At 39.4% G+C, this 18075-nt stretch overlaps 1 protein-coding gene across 4 annotated transcripts in view; it reads right to left on the bottom strand.

Moving 5' to 3' along the window:
- Positions 1-5648: 5648 nt before the first annotated feature.
- Positions 5649-18075, bottom strand: part of LOC109407724 (oxysterol-binding protein-related protein 2) — a 73492-nt gene continuing 61065 nt past the window's right edge. For all 4 annotated transcript variants that reach the window (XM_062854427.1, XM_019680876.3, XM_019680872.3 and 1 more), the window contains 6 exons: positions 15512-15634; positions 7327-7540; positions 6930-7270; positions 6642-6864; positions 6233-6579; positions 5649-6176 (listed from right to left, as the gene is read on the bottom strand). In XM_062854427.1, the coding sequence (XP_062710411.1) occupies positions 6071-6176; positions 6233-6579; positions 6642-6864; positions 6930-7270; positions 7327-7540; positions 15512-15634 (1354 nt within the window). In that variant the 3' untranslated portion in view covers positions 5649-6070. The remainder of the gene's footprint in view (positions 6177-6232; positions 6580-6641; positions 6865-6929; positions 7271-7326; positions 7541-15511; positions 15635-18075) is intronic.

Raw genomic sequence — 18075 nt, forward strand, 5'->3', positions numbered from 1 at the left:
TCCAAAACCTAATGCTGAAAGAATTTAGAAATAAATTTCTTAAAGGATTTCCTAAAGATTTGCCGAAAGAATTTTCCGAGTTATTGCCGAAATATTTGTCAAACATTGCTGTAAAGATTTCCAAAGAAATTTGCGGAAAATATTCCCAAAAAAATCGAAAATGCCAGAAAATTTCCCAAAACAATTTCCAAAGAAATGGTCAAAGGAATTTTTGTGTAATTTCCCAAAGGGAATCTTCAAAAGTTTCCAAACATAGAGTAAGGTGGGGCAAAAGTTCGACCCTAGTTGAAAATTCAATTTTTATTCATGAAATCGAAGCAGATAAATATAAAAAAAATACCGTGTGGTGATTCTACCATCCATGAGCTAAAATTTTGCTGAACAAAGTTACGCCAAATGTCTTTTCAATTTTGAGTTACAACACTTTTTGTATGTGTGTGTCTAATTCGAACTCTTGCCCCACCACTGGGGCAAAAGTTCGAATCTAGTGTTTATGGAATTTTGCTAACCGTAGCACACTATATTGACAATTTGGTAATAGGAATACCTAAAACCAATTAATATTTGAAGTTGAAACCGGAATACACTTCAAAGTTCGATCTGGATTTTACCCAAATCAGGGTTAAATTTACTACACCAAAAATTAGTAGTTTTCCGCCAAATTCAGATAAAACAACATTTTTTTCAACTTCGATCGAATTTTCTCACTAATTCCATCGTTTTTAGAGATAATATGTACATTTTGCAGAATTTTAGGTTTTTGCCCCACCATTCGAACTTTTGCCCCACTATATGTAAAATATGATTTCCTAATAGTTTTTGCAAAAAGTTATACATGCTAAAGCATCTTCAAAATATACCTAGTTACGCCTCATAATAAAATATCGTATTCGATTTCATTACAAATCCATTCCATGCGTTGGAAGGACCATCGCATATTACAATTTTTTGATCAAAAACCAACATTTTGTCATAACTTTTCGAAATATTGATGGTGGGGCTGGTTCACCGACACTTCCGGTCCGCTTTAGTGCTTTATGCATCATTGTGGCCAGGTGTTGCTCTAGTTTTTCCAACTGTATTGTAAAGCATGCGCGGTGATCCTTGGCATTCTTGTGTAAATTGGGGTAGGTACTCGAAATGTTGATCGATCACCGATTATTGCTGGCAGATGCAGTGGAAAGTTTGTCTTAATACGTATCAATCGTCTCTGACAAACGAGAAAAACTGACCTCACTGATTACCTGTCTCTGAGCCAAATTTGGTATAGAGTCTTCAGTTTCCGATTAATCGCTTCATGTTTGATGGAGGTTTTTAATCCAATGCATAGCCGCTATCCGAATGAAGAGAGTAATGTTCCGCGTAATATATCACAAATCGAAAGAGGTACGGTACATTACGTGGAGCGGATATACTGAATTGGGTACCAGACCAAGTCCCTGCTGGGTGGCGCCAAATAGGTGAGCCATAGACAATAGAATCGTCAATGTCGTAGGGCATAGTATGTGACTATTGTCGAAACAACACTATTTTTGATCATTGTCCAACCAAAATCATAAGCGGCGTCCACTTACACTAAGCGCATAACTATATTAGGGTCAAGATTAGGATGAAATCATTAGTAAAATATAATAACACTTTTTAGTTTGTGTAGTTAGTTGAACTAGTGTTAACTTTTTATTGGGACATTTTCTGTAGGTTTATTCTGGATTACAATGCATTAGCTGCCCCTTAACTGAATTATTTTATAACAGTAAACAACATTATTCCTTCTCGATAAAAGATGTATGGACATAGAATTGCCAAACTATACATCTGATCAGACATTTGGGGTAGAGAGTTAAACACTTAGGGAAAATAGTGTTTCAATGTCAGACAAACATCACATGAACACAGCTACCAATGTACCAAACCTTCTCTACTGTCTTCTCATTTTGCCGCTTCCTATCCTCAATTGAACTTATCTGACACTAGTTAGGACTGTCTGTGGGAGATCCGGGTTTCTAATTCTGTGTAGGACTTGTTAAAACGGGATGCCTGATATATACTGCGGACAAATGGGCTGGAAGTACTGAGCAATCACAATTACTGTCGTACTAATCATATTAAATGCATGCTTTTCTACTTACATCCCGAACGTCGCCAACCGGCGAAGAGGACATGACGAAAAAACGCGAGATGGCCCTAACAAAAACTAGAAAGGCGATGAAAATGGTCACCGATGCAACGATATGGAAACAAAATAGATGAGAAATTATCGACCAAATCATAATCTATGAACATATCACTAAAATGTTCTTTATCATTCTTTCTTTTTCTCGTTTCAGCAACAAAATCGAAACCTCTCTACTATCTCTTCATTTTCTGCCTCTTTCCATCCTATTCCTACATCTTCCTATATCCTCTACCCCATCTATTTAATGTATCTGACACTTGTTGGGACTGGTAACGCCAGCGCCTGCCTGTGGAAGATCCCGGTGTGCTAATTCGGTGTAGGACATGTTAACGGGGGAGGCTTAGTAGGTCCACATCTGCCTACAAGCAGATGGGCTGACAGTTGTCGGCCTGGGTGTGGACTGAGCAATTACAATTACAATTACAATTTTCGAAATATTGATCAATTTTCATAATTTTTGGAGTGAAAGACTCTTTTTCAAAAGCTTCGAACAACCTTGACACCCGAAAGATATAATTTGAATTGAGCTCAAAAACTTCAAAAGAAACTCTTACCCCACTCCAGCATATCATTTCAGCATATTTCCAAAAACTAATGCTGGAAGAATTTAGAAATAAATGCCTTAAAGGATTCCCTAAAGATTTGCCGAAGGAATTTTTCGAGTAATTACTGAAATGCTTGTCAAACAAATTTCCTGAGATTTTCTCAAGAAAATTCTAAAATTTTCAAACTGGTAGCTCATAAGAACACTTGCGACATAGTGAGCGAATATCGAACTAAATTGCTTTAAAGTGAAAGCTTTTATCCTTCTGAACAATCTACCTTACGAAATGGTCCAGAATGCGTAATACATATAATGGGCCAAAATACCCTGTGCATTATTTCTAACTTTCTTCCTTATGCCGAAAAAAGTTTAAAATTACAGTGAATAGAAATTAAAGTATTCCTAAACATGTCATCTGATGGAGTATACATTTTTCGAATGCCTCGTTCAAATTTTCAACCCTTGTAAATTGCTCCATAACTTATTTATTTCTAACTCTGTTTTACGTTTACCTATAGATTTTTTGTCTTCAAAAATACACATAGCTGTTTCTAACTTTTCTTCCCTAAATGATGCTTAAAATTATATTAAATATTGTCGAATTCGGTTTGGTAGCTTTAAGTTTTCTTGTTTTTTTATTGCCATTCTGGCTGGAATTGATTTTTTTCCCACTGCTTCGAAGATCTCTGTTGTTCGTTTGTTTCTTTTGTTAATCCTAAAATGCTGCTACATTTATGGCTGGCTACATAACTTTCAGCGGTGTCAAACTATCATGCCAAACATGATGTCTCTTCTGGTCGTATAGGGACATCCATTGATTAGATAAGTGTTAGTACCAGTGCTGAAAATGTCATTTCGACACTTCCAAATTCAACCACATCCAGCTCATTTTAGAAGCTCAACCTGAGAATACGGTATATGATAAACTTGTGCGGCTAGACCAGTTCTACAAGAAATTCACGGAAAACCTCTTTTTTGAATAATTAAAGTAAATGTCACGGACCATCTTCGAAAAACGCCAATTGATATTCACCATAAATATCATTGGCATTTTTCGAAGGTAGTCCGTGACATTTACCTTAAATATTCGAAAAAGAACGGATTTTCCGTGACTTGCTTGTAGAGCTGGTCTAGCCGCACAAGTTTTTCATATATCATATTCTCAGGTTGAGCTTCTAAAATGAACTGGATGTGGTTGAATTTAGATATGTCGAAATGACATTTTTGCAACTTCTCATCGTAATAGGCCATTTTACCTCACGCAAATCTGTCAGGAAAAGGCCTACTTTCCCACACCAAATTAACAGTGCTGTAATGGTTCATTACAGCACTGATTTGCGTTGCGTAATGAACCATTACAGCACTGTTTTCAATTTTAATCAACTTATTGATGCTTTCTGGACGCTGGTTTGAAAAATTGTGACAACTGCACAGTATAACCTGCTATGATCAGACTTCCTTAATCATGGCTATGAACATCAGTGTGCAGTCTGATGAAAAAGTTTTGTTAAAAACTATCCTCAAGTGATAATTTATGAAGTTGCAAAAAACGTTGTACGAAACTCGGTGCAGAACTCGATTTTTACAGCACTCGTCGTAATTATCCAACTCGGCAAGCCTCGTTGGATAAATGTACGATTCGTGCTGTAAAAATCTTCATTCTACACCTTGTTGCGTAAACTACTATTTCAGCACTGGTTAGTACATACGTGGATGGCAATGTCTTACGTTATTTTGGTCCGGTTACCTAATTTCCATGATAACGTTTTCTTCTTCTCCTAAATATCAATTATAAAAAGGTCCTATACCTTTTGTGATAGCTTGTAGAATCAAGAATATATCATGTATAATTCCCGTCTATTTAAGCACAGACCAATAATCATCGGATTTATTCTTGCACCTCGCCTAACGCCTCATGGCCATTTTGGTACCAATTACTAATTTATAAATTAGCTTCCATATCATGTAGAAAATATTTTGAAAGAACTACAATTTCCCTTAAAAAAATATTGAATAATTATCCCTCGAATTCAATTTCCGTCTAGTCCACGTCTATTTTGGGCGCAACCTTAATTTAATTTCTGGCACACCTACGTGACACTATGGTACATAGGCTGCTCACAAATATGATTAGACCGTAGGTGTTCATTCGAAAAGTCGATCAAAGTCCTCGCAATCCAAATCAAATCATGTATTCAAAGTGCGATGATTGAAATATTTCAATTAACATATTTTTCCCACCAGATCATAATACGCTATCTATTACAGTGCAGCGAATAAATCTTTCCCTGTGTTTGTCAAAAAGATGTTTCGTATGTAGAAAATCCAACTTTGAAGTGTCACAGAGTTTTTTGTGGGTGTAAACTGAAGGTTGGTTCAATAAGTGAATCTGGCGAAGTGAAAATTGACCAGTGATGGAAGAACAATTTGGCTAGCTGCTGCTTTGGTGCGATTGCCTTCGTCGTACGCAAAACGATTAAAATCGTTAACTCCTAAGTTGGAGTGAAATTGAATTGAAATTAATCGATAGTTTTTGTTTTCATCTAATGAGGTATTGGCAATAGTAAGTCGGAACATATGTAATGATTGGCTATTTTTCATCTGATGTGACGGGAATTAGCGCATAAGCGAAGTAAATTGTTACCCTAACTCAACAATTCTGTTAGACATATTTTGCATTTGATTTTCATGCAAATTTGAAATTTATGATGGAAAAATGCATGTAAATCGTTCCAGGTACTTTGGAACACCACTTATCTAGTTAATGGATGTCGCTATTTTGAATGCAACAGTTGTTAAGTTTTAGTACACTTTCATCACATTGGTTGCAAAAGTTTTTGGGAGTAGATAGACAATTTCCATAATGTGTTTGTGTCCTAGCCCCGTTGGCACTCTCTCAGCGCAGGCAAAAAGTTTTTTTTTTGGTTCGTGTGTATGTGTGTTTGTGTACATGTGGATGTATGTGGTTGATCTTTGCTCCTTGCTACAATACACTGTTGTCAAACGTTTGCTTCAATGATAGAGCTCCTTTGAGAATTAAGAAGCTTCTTTTCCCGTGCCAAACTTGTTGTGTTGCTTAATTTTAATGTCTTCTAAGTAATGGAATGCAGCTATACTTGAATGTCTGCAAAAGTTGATTAAAATATGCACGCACATCCGATGAAGCACCTGTAACTATCGTTCTCTTCTAACAGTGGTCTCGTGTAAAATCTGCTTTTTTTTCTGTGACATTAGAGCTGTTATATGAGATTCATTGGTAACTTCTGACAAAAATGCATGTTTGTTGAAGGTATATGTGATACGAAAGGAGATAGCTGCTCGGATTTTGTCCACTGCACGGTCTAATGCGTTCAAAATATGTCCAGTTCGAGTGTGTCGTCCGTTCGTTCCCAGTAGCCGCCCTGATATATCCAATCTTCTTGCTTGGTATGCGGGTTGATCGTATGCTTGAACCACCTGAAAATATTCCAAATATTCCGATTCACATCCTCCAAATATGCTTCAAATCTCACCTTGGGAAAAGCCCTCCGTCGTCTCCCTTTTTACTTTTCTTTCGATTTTCGCGCTGCTTTTCCTCCAGCCTAGTTTTCTCCGCCGCCGCTCCGTCCATGTCGCCTTGCTCCAGCTTCCGGATATCGGGCCGCAGCCGGGAATCCGTTGGGCATAGGGCCCGGGGCTGCTTCATATGATCCTCCAGTTGGTTTAGTGACATGGCAAAGTTCGTAAATTGGTAATACTCGGCTGTATTTCCAGGCCGAGCTTCTGCCTCCCACAGGGAGACCGAGTTTGGAATATCGATCGAGTAGGTGGAATCACTTTTGGGAATGTCGCCTTCGGAAGGTTCCGGGGGATCATCAGGCTGCAAGAAACAAATATCTCGTTATCAAATCATAACATTAAAACTTTCAAACCGCTTCCTACCTCCGATATGGATAGACTTTTGAAGGAACTCATCTTGAGACTGTTCAGCTTAGACAACACCTTCCTAGGGGTGGTTCCCGGCGATTCGTTTGGACTCTTGCTTCGTTCATCCGCTCGTTTGAACTTGTAACCGTTCTCTTTGCAATACTCCTCATAGGACGTGTAATCGGTACACTTTATGAACTCCGTCCACTTACCGTACAGGAAGTGTGTCTTTCGCTTGCTAGAAATGGAGACGCATGGTTGTTCAGCTTTATCGTAGAACCAGAGGAGAACATTGGTACTTACTTCCTATCGGAGATGTAGCCCTCGACCCGATGCAAATCCTTATTTCCCACGCCGGCCGTCTTGAAGTTGAGCGTTGCCTTCAGGCCGTTCTTGTGGCTAACAACATCCATCATACCATACTGCTCGATCCATAACTTGCCCACAATAATATTGTGTACGCAGCAGTTCACATTGCACCACGAGTATGCTTCGCCCAGTTTCGGGAACTCGACGGTCACCGTTCCCTTCGGTTGGATCTCCACGCTCTTGCCCCAGAATTTCAGCTTCGGATGAATCGATCCGTGGAAGGAAAAACTTTCCGAGTCGGCATGAAACGCCGAAATAGGTGGGTGGTGCGATACCTGGAACATACGGGCTATTGAAGTTCCCCACCTTCAGATCCTATGAAATGACTCACCTGTTCGCAGATGATCCGGAACTCGGGCCGTGTGAGCTCGTACGTTTCGCCCAGCAGTGGATTGAAGGGTTTCCCGAGGCGTTCCCAGTTGGATGCGAGTGCGGACACCGCGAATGCCGACACATACTTTAGCCGCTCGATGGGGTCCGACTGTTCCGATGCTATCCGCAGCAGTTTGGCGTACTCCATGTACTCGGTCATTCGCTGCAGAAAGCTGCGGGGAAGGCAGAAGCAATAACACGAGAGAACGCATAATCAGTTATGGGTTGATAATTGAATCTTGAATATTTAAGCGTCGGGCACGTTTTCCTTCAAATGGCTGTCGTGCGGTGGAAGTGAAAACAGCTCATATTGGTAGCTTGATTGGATCATGATTTGACCAGATCTTTTCGAATCGATTGACGTAAACGGAGATGGTTATTTTATGACTCCCATTACCTACAAAGTTGGGCTTTTATAACTTTATCGATACTACAAACTTCATCTATTCTTTGGAGTTGAAAAACACATCAAATCACCCAGTTTCAGAGCATGTCACGTGAAACAATACAGGGGTTACTCAAAATAACTGGGACAGGTAAAATTTTCACTTTTTAAAAAATGTTCAACTCGCTGTAACTTTTCGAAAATTGCATCAAATATTCTCAATTTTTTACTGTAAGTTCATCAACTAGTTGTGTATCAGTAATCCAATTTTGGAGAAGATCGGACTATTGTCCACGGAGTTATAAAGATTCTAGAAAAAGGTAAAATTATTCGATAGCCAACTTTGAGCTGTTATATCTCCGGATTCAATGAACCGAATGCAATGAAATTTTGACCATTCATGACTTGTATAATGAGCTATGAAAAACCTTTGACTTAACTTAAAATTCTCAACACGGAAGAAAATTATAACGATTAGATTATTTTTCTAATCAAACACCAAATTATCCAAAACTTCAACATCGTTTCAAAATTCAAGATGCAAATTATAGTTCAATTAATTTCCCTCTAAATGACTTATGTATAAATGTGTTTTGGAGGAAAGTTACAACATAGCTAATAAATTGAAAAAGTAATGGGATGCATATTAGAAATGATGAATTTACTAAAAAATCGTGAAATGAATGAAATCGTTATAACTTTTTCTCTTGTTAAAAATTTAAAGTAAAGTTAAACGTTTTTGAGAGTTCATCATATAAGTCATGGATGGTCAAAATTTCATTGCAATCAGTTCATTGAATCCGGAGATATAAAAGCTCAAAGTTGGCTATCGGATAATTATACCCTTTTCAAGAATCTTTATAGGGTTTGGGTACTAGTAGTGGACCCCCTAAGCCATCGAAATTTACTTCTGCGGCTTTTTAGCTATGTTAACGCAGTGGATTGTTCCAAAGTAGATTTTTTTAACAAGTTCCACGTCCCCTCTTTATGTTAGGACCGTCAAACATACAACAATAATATATTATTCCAGTGAAATACGCATTTGAAACTACGCATCGATGTTGCCTATAATGGACACCACCGGGGTCCATTATAGGATTATTTACAAATATCTTGGCGCCTATAGTGGACCCCCCATTTGATTTCCAGGCAAGCTGTCACGCCGCCGACGGTGCCTATAGTGGACCCTCCCTGAGTGTGCGTATAGTGGACCCTTTTGAGTGTTTACATTCATTAAATAGTTAAAATAACCGATTGTTGCGGCCACTGGGTCATTTGTTTGCCAGGAACTGCTGTGTAGCAATGTAATTGATGTTCCCCCGGTGGAAGTTGCCTAGAAACAGTTGATTTGGGCATTTATATTTGAGTTTTTCTGAAGGGGGTCCACTATAGGCGCAGGGTCCACTACTAGCACACAACCCCTATCTTCGTGAAAAATAGCCCGATCTTTTCCAAATTTGAACCACTGATACACAACTAGTTGATGAACTTACAGTAAAAATTTGAGAATATTTGATGCCCTTTTCAAAAAGTTACAGCGAGTTGAACATTTTTTGAAAAGTGAAAATTTTACCTGTCCCAGTTATTTTGAGTATCCCCTGTATGTTCTTTGAAGCATAACATATCAGTAACCGTGTGAAATGAATCAACGCACGTGTACATTTTTACCAGTAAAACATCTCAGTGGACTGCATTGGCACTCAAAATATAGAATGACAAAAGAATGCAATGAACAACTTGCATTCTACAACCATAGCATTACTCTTGGTAATAAAGTTGCACAATATAATCCCCAAGCATACTACTGAATTCTTCTATACAGCTCTTGAGCTTAGAGCTAAGAGTCTACAGAAGTTATGAATATTTTTGCATCATACAAAGCTATGATCTGTATTCTCAAATCACAGGAATCACAAGTGGAACTTCAGGTGGAGTCGCTGAACAAACTTCAAGAGGAACTTTTGAAGAAAGATGTACGATGATACTTTGCAGACAATTTAGCTCAAAAGTTGCCGGGGCCCGTGGCGTAGTTGGTCACACGTCCGCTTCATATGCGGATGGTCATGGGTTTGATTCCCAGCCCCAGCAATTGCAATTTTTCGTCAGTTGCTTTTCCCCTGAGAGCAACTGACACTGACCCTCTTCTGAGCCCCATGGCTCAAACGAACCCGGATACCTGGACATCGGCGAACTGCTACTCATAATGGACCCCAATCGGACTGGAAAGGAACAACGGCCATCCATCATCATCCTTGTGCTCATCATTCTACTAGGTATAAAGTAGAAAAAATGAAAGCAATAGAAAGGCAACCAATTCGATAAAGTAGAATAGAATCTAGGCGCTGTACAAAATGTAAGTGCAGCTGTCAATTGAAATTGCTCACGTAGTGCCCCAGTGGACAATAGAGCTGTAAATTAGGTTAAGTGATTAAGAATAAAAAAAAAAATCAGCTCGAAAGCCGTTTCAGTATGCGTCGGGTTTTTTTTTTCAACGCATTGCAAATGAGATGGATCCTTCAAAGACTGAATGCTACAGGTAAGCTGGGCATAACGTAGAGAAATCCTGAAGTAAATCTCGTAGTCAATCCCGAAGACGCTGAAGGGTTCCCCTTATGAACCTTTGCAAGAATTCCTGAAAAATGCTCATAAAGCAACTCCTGAGAGAATCCCTGACGGAACTCCTGACGACGCAAAAGACATAGATTACAAAAGAAATTTCAGGTGGAATCGCTGAAGGAACGTCTGGAAGATTTCGTGAAGGAATGCCTGAAAGAGTTCCTGGACTGCGTTCCCTGAGAAATCTATCAAGGAATTCTCGAAGGAGTCCAGGAGAAACCTCCGACGGATTTTCTAAAGCAATCTCTGAAGAAACACCTGAATGAATTAGAAATTCCTGATGAATTTCAAGAAGAAATTTCTGGAGGAATCCCTAAGAGAGTTCGTATAAGAATTCCAGAAGGAGTTTCAAAAAGAATCCCTGAAGGAGTTGCTGATGACGTCTTTGAAGGAGTTCCAGGAAACATCTCCAGCAATTCCAGGAGCAATCCCTCAAAGAATACCACAAAAAATCCTTGAATATAATCAGGGTGGAATCCCTAAAAAAATATCCTACCCCTGACAGATTTTTAGAGGGCTTCCTGAATAAATTCCTGAAAGATTCCAAGAAGAAATTCCTGGAGAAATCCATTAGGAACTTCCTGGATGAATAAAAAAAAAACTCTTGGAGAAGTCCCTGGAGGAGCTCCTGGAATCCTTCATAGAATTACAGGAAACATCGATCAAGGGGCTTCAGGAAAATGCCTGAAGGAGTTCCTGGATAAGTTTTTGAGGGATTTCCTGGAAAAATCGCTGAATTATTTTCTGGAAATATCCCCAAAAATGTTTTTGGAGAAATCCTAAAAGAAATCTTTGGAAAATTTTCTGAAGGAAATCTGAGGGAAATCCCTGAAGAATTTTTAGGAGGAATTCTCAAAAAAAATCTGAAACAATCGCTGAAGGAGTTCATGTAGGGCTCCCTGCAAGAGTTCCTGGAAAAAAATCTATCCAGCAACTTCAGAAGAAATCTCTCAAAAAATTCCAAGAAAAATCTCTGAAAGATTACAATGAGAAACTCCTGGAGGAACCTCTAAAAACAAAAATCCTGGAGAAATCCGTGAAGCACTTCCTTGGAGTGGAATCTCAGAAAAGTTTTTGGAGAAATCTCTGAAGGAATTCCTGGAAGAATCCCTGAAGAAGTTCAAGGAGAAATTCCTCAACGAATTCCAGAAGAAACCCCTGTAGAAACTCCAAGAGAAATTCCTCAATGAGCTCCAGGAGAAATCTCTTAATCTCTTTCTAAAAAAATCTTGGAAGAATCCTTGAAGAAACTCCTGAAGGAATCTTCGAATAAATTTCTAGAGGAATCCCTAAAGTAATTCCTAGAGAAAACCATGAAGAAATTCCTAGTTCAATCTCTTACGGAGTTCCTGAACGAATTTAAGAAGAAATTCCTGGAGGAGCATCTGAAACAACTTCTAAAAGAATCATTAAATTAACGCCAGGAGAAACCTCTAATGGAACTTAAGGAAGAGGAATATTGAAGGAACTCCTGAATGAATCCCTGAGTAAATTTCTGAAGGAATCATTGAAGAACTTACTAAATCAATCTTAGATATAATTTCCATGGAAATCATTGATGTACTATTTGAGAAATTTCTAATTGAATTCCAGGAGAAATCCTTGACGGAGTTTTAAAGGAATCTTTGAAGGAAAATCCTGGATGAATCTCTGATGAAATTGCTGGAGCAATCCGAGAAGAAAATAATGGAGGAATCTTTGAATGCATCACTAGAGAAATCCTTGAATTGATTTCAGCAAAATATCCCGAAGAAATTCTTGGAAGATTTTCAGATTTCCTGCGGACAAGCGTTGCAGCCATCCAGTTGGCTGATGTTTCCATTAATTGAATGCCCTCCACTTTTTGTTTTGCACTGAAATGGAGCAGTTCAGGAATGCCAGTGACGTTGTTTTCGGTGCGTGATGTGATAGAAAGATGGAAGCAGCACTACGACGAACACCTGAATGATGCGGAAAGCGCAAACATGGAGGACCAAGGCAGCAGCGGAAGGAATGACTACGTCAGTACAGCAGGGAGCAACAACGAGCCAACTCTCACGTTGAAGGAAGTTAAGAATGCTATCCAGCTGCTCAAGAACCATAAGTCAGATGATAAGGATGGTACCGAAGCTGAACTCATCTAGGTGGGCCCGGAAAAGTTGGCCACCTACCTGCAACGGCTAATAGTCCGGATCTGGGAGACCGAACAGCTACCAGAAAAAGTGGAAGGGGTCATTTGCCCCATCTACAGGAAAGGTGATAAGTTAGAGAGCGAGAAATTCCGAGCGATCACAATTCTAAATACCGCCTACAAAGTGATATCCCAAATCATCTTTCGTCGTGTTTCAGCCAAAGTTAATGAGTTTCTGGGAAGTTATCAAGCCGGCTTCGTTGACGACCGCTCGACAACAGACCAAATCTTCACCGTGCGGCAAATCCTCCAAAAGTGCCGCCAATACCAGATCCCAACGCACCACCTGTTCATCGATTTCAAGGCGGCGTACGACAGTACCGACCGCATAAAGCAATAGAAAATCATGGACGAGTACGGTTTCCCCAGGAAGCTCACTAGACTGATCGACGCAACAGTGGACGGTGTAAAAAACTGCGTAAGGTTTTTGGGCGATCTGTCTAGTTCGTTTGAGAAATCTGCTGATCAGATACCCAAGAGGCGTGGCGTGGTAACAGATTTAAGAGTACGTGCAGAAGATGAAAGACTTCCGGCCACTGACCTCCAAGAGATTGAAGAGGAGGTTGTCCGACCTCATCAGGATGTCGGACAGCAACCCGATTAACATGGTTCTCCAAGAGCAATCCGATCGGTACAAGAAGACATAGTGTGCGTGCTGCGAGCTAGGTGGGTCGATCAAGTGGAGGACAATCTGCGGACGCTTCGCAGAGTGCGTGACTCGAGACGCACCACTATGGATCGAGTCGAACGGAGACGACTCTTGCGTACAGCACAGGGCACTTCAGCCTTAGTCTGATCAGTAAGATAAGTAAGAGACTTAGGATCAGTGCTGAAAATAACATTTCGACATATCTAAATTCAACCAAATCCAGCTCATTTTAGAAGCTCTACCTAAGAATATGGTATATGAAAAACTTAGCTGCACAAGTTCTACAAGAATGTCACGGAAAACTCGATCTTTTTCAAATATTTAAGATAAATGTCACGGACTACCTTCGAAAAATGTCAATGATATTCATAATGTGACGACCCCTCGGTCGGCGCGCCTCACGTAGCTGCGGAAACGCAACACGCGTAGCAAACTGATATGCGTGACGTGAGAAATGTCAACGGACCGACAATGACTGGCAGATGTGTCAGAGAGAAAAGGATCAGTGGAAGCAGCAAAACGTTTATTGTGTGCTACAAAATACAATTATTTTCTCTATATTGTACTCATATAGCATTTCTACTATACTGTGCTATAAGTCGTGAATTTAATAGTGCTCGGGAATTGAATTGAGACTGAATAGTAGGTAAAACATACATTAAATTAAACTCCTATATCTTAATGAGTTCTCCTGATACAGGTTAGAGTTCGCCTACCGTGAAAAGTGTAGTTGATCGCTTATCGTAACTTAATTCAATACGATTGAACTGGTAAGCCCCCAAAAAGTTTAATTGATTGGTAACTAAATAACAAACTTATATAAGTGGTCAAATACCGGATTTCGACAGTAGGATACGAGGAAAGGCAGTAAGCTTGTAGTAGGAACAGGAAAGAGGCTGAAGTGAGGAGTTAGAAGAAGATGTTTCTAGGAAGGAACTGAAAAAGAACTAAACGTGAGATGGAATGAATGACAAATAATGAATTAGACCACTAATATGCTTCCGCTATATTCTAGGAAGTTTTTATCGAACCAATATATCGATTAAAAACACGGACTTCGTTTCTTTTCCTCCGTTGATTGAAAATCAACACATGGTAAACATCAATTGACATTTTTCGAAGGTAGCCCGTGACATTTACCTTAACCCTTTGGAGACGGTGATGGTCGGTTTTCTCGGCTGGGCGCATGCGACCCATCCGTCCCCAAAGGGTTAAATATTCAAAAAAAAAATAAAGCGGTTCTCCGTGACTTTCTTGTCTAGCCGCACAAGTTTTTCATACACCATATTCTTAGGTTGAGCTTCTAAAATGAGCTGGATGTGGTTGAATTTAGATATGTCTAAATGACATTTTTAGCACTGAAGGATAAAGAAGGCGGACTCTACGCATACCTTATTGTAGGAACTCGAAGAAACCTAGCACTTCGTTTTGAAGGTAACATGTTTAGAAAACATTTACCAAGAGACTCTGACAGTGTTCTTCTCGTTTAGATGTTATTATTTCGTTTTTGAATTGAATGTTATTTCTATCCGGGTACAAAGCCAAGGAGTGTGCATTAACCGTCTTAGCTACGCCACTCCCAACGATTATAATCATATTTACATATCAAATGCCCTTGAAAATGAAACGGTTGGTACGGTTGTCCCCGTTTCTTCTTTTATCATACTCAAAAAATTGCGGTATTTATGTTATTTATAAGTGGATAATCTAATAGGACAGATCGGTGAAGTACTAGATTTGTAGTAATGAGCTGAATTTTAGTATGATGAGAAGGTCAATTCTCCGTATCTGCAATGAAATGGTGCAAAAAGCGGGGGTATTATGATACCTTGCCTAATTTGATGCTGTTTGAGCAAAACTTAGGGTAACAGTGTTGTTGTTTTCTCCATTTCTTGCAACATAAACATCATAGTTATCCAAAGTTTTGCTCGAATAGCATCAAATTAGGCCATGAATCATAATACCCACGCTTTTTGCACCATTTCATTGCAGAAACAGAGAGTTGACCTTCTCACCATACAAAAAATCAGCTCATTACTACAAATCTAGTACTACGCCGACCGTGCCCCATTGCCGCAAATTTTTGAACTATCTTCAAACCCATTAGTCTGCTCAGTGGGCCTGGCCGTTCAATTATTTGTATCACATCATCACTGATATGCTGCAAATATTAATATTGACGAGAAAATACCAGAAGAAATTCTGATATTTCCGGGATGCTTTTCAATAGAATAGAATGTTATTTCTATCCGGGTACAAAGCACCATGCGTCCCCTTTACCTGTTTACGTTTCCCAAAGACTACATGTTGATGATGATACTCACCTCAGCGGCTCGTTGAATACGACTGGCATGGTGATTTTGCTTAGCTCCTTACCGATGCAATTCTTCAGCACAGACCATATGTTGAAGTCACTGCGAGAGAACATAGGAACCGGCAGGGTAGTTCTGTGAGCGGTCGACCGCGCATGGCACGTGATGATGATGAAACGATAGAACGAAATGTTTTGAAAAACAAACTTGAGATTATTTCCGGCTAAGGTTTTGTTGGTTGCCTATGGTGGCAGCTTTTTCTATCTCTCTATGTGCTAAGGACAGCGAATTTCCTTCTTGATTAATTAGTTTATTTTGGTGCCCGCCAGCACGTGCCGCAAGCGAACAATAATGAAAAGTGAGTGACCTTCGTGAGTGAGTGAGTGAGGGGTGCTGGTGTCGAGTGAAAGTGGAAGTGCGAATTACCTAGGTTAAAAGTCGAAGGTGCTGTGGTGATGGTGACGAAAATATGATACTGTCGAGTGAGGCAACGAAAGACAAAAGGAGACGGTTTTTTGTTGGTGTAGGCTTAATCTGTGGAATAGACTGACAGCCAGTCTTCTTAGAAATAATTTGTTGGGAAATGTGGGTGGTTGTTATGCCTTCCAAAAAGTCGAGGAGTTTGCTTTGGTTAGGAATTTTTCCGCCTGTAGGTTGAACATATTCACAGCAAATTAATATTGCAGTGGAACGTTTTTTTTTGTTTGTGGGACGGATCATGTTTAATGTAATGGCATATTAGCCGAACTGGTCCTAGGTTACAAGAAAAGGTCGGTGGAGAAAAATTCAGAGAAAAACCGAGCAGCATAAAACATCGAATCATTTAGCCGTAGGTTCAACGAAATAATTGGGTTTTCAATTACATGTTCCAAGTATAGAGAATTAGAGAAAAAACTAATTTAGACGATATTGTGAACAATCTCAATGAAATGCAACACACTTTTGAATATCCTTGAAAATAAACTGGTATCTGGTAAGGTAACAAATTGATATTTTAGGCATTGTGTTATGGAAAAATCTATATTGCAAGAATGTTAACAAAATTGATTTGATGGCATTTGAGAGTATACAACTTTATTGTCTTGACGTTATCCTTTTGATTGCCCTTCCCTTTGAAATGCTTCAGCATTGCCCTTGAAACGCAAGAACAGCCTAGATGACTGATTAGGGATTATATTTCGACGGGAGAAGATTCCACGTGCACGTGAAACATTTTTTCTTACACATTCGTCGCGAATCGACTGAACTCTCCTGGGAACGTATGTTCAAACATATCATTTTCACACCTCCCCGGAGACGCCCGTTCATCCTGATTATCGACAAAACGACAGCAAACAAAGATCTTTCGGCGGTCCGTAATTCGCTTCACGGTACATAGTGGGTGACAAACCGCTTTTCGTCATGTTGGGTCCACCAAAGCGGAAAACAGCATGAATAATATATCCCTCAACAAGTCACCGAAATGGCCTCTGCTGCGGTGAGAGTGTCGACCTTGCCGGAATGGTTGCCCTTTTGAAATGATGGGGCGGAATCGATTGGACGTGGGACCTTGTGTACGTACAATTTGGTCGTAGCCAAACAAGCGTAAATATCAATTCCGCAATCTATCTCAGTGGGATACGGAGCGGTTGGTCGGTGACCGGAAAAACATCTATAATTTGTTCTTCTTTTTTTTTTTGAAATCTTTTTCCTTCATCCCATCGATGCTGAGGTTTCATGTGTTAGTTTATATCGAAATCAGAATGTCGGAAAATACAATGTTGTTAAATGCAATTACAGCCAAATTCACTTTAGTATTACCGAATGATTACTTTTGAATACGAAAGATAATATTGTTAATTAACCGCATGTCAGATGACAAACGTATTATAGAGCTCAGGATAACTTGCACACTACTTCGAATAAAGAAATTAACTTGTCTGGGCTTCGTGGCCGTGCGGTTAGCGGCGGCAGTAGTCTAAGCGTATCGTAAGCCTTGGAGTGTGGGTTCGATTCCCGCTCCAGTCGGTGGAAACTTTTCGTCAAACGAAAAATTCTTCACTGGGCCAGTGGCTGTTCTGTGAGTTGTCCATTGTCTAGTGTAAGTAACGTGTTCAATCTGTGCAGCATCTGGCTGGAGACGGTTTGAATTGTCTTTTTTAATTTTTTGTCTTTTCAATAATGTACGGTACCGATGCCCACCTCGTTATGATTTTGAGCAATTCTTTGCTACTCCTGCGTACGATCAGCTATTACTGAGAGCAGGGAACATCACCGATAACAATTTAACCCTTTATATTGCCACCTACTGTTTTTATTGTTTTCTGTTTTATAACAATTTATTTCGAACTTCTTTTTTGGTTTACGCCTGGTGTTTTTTTGGTACTAAACAAAGCTTAAACAACAATTTGGGAGTTATTTGTAGTCTCAAAAATGGTCAAAAATTTGACCGCGTGAAGAAAGTAAGCTCAAACTTATTGTAAAACTATAGTTTTGCTAAATATTTTAAGAAATAAACATAAATATTTATGGTTTCTCTTCCGTGATTGATCCCAACTGTTATGAATTATACTTAGACTCAACTGAATAAATAAGGA

The sequence above is a fragment of the Aedes albopictus genome, chromosome 2, assembly GCF_035046485.1.
Source record: "Aedes albopictus strain Foshan chromosome 2, AalbF5, whole genome shotgun sequence".
Lineage (NCBI taxonomy): Eukaryota > Metazoa > Arthropoda > Insecta > Diptera > Culicidae > Aedes > Aedes albopictus.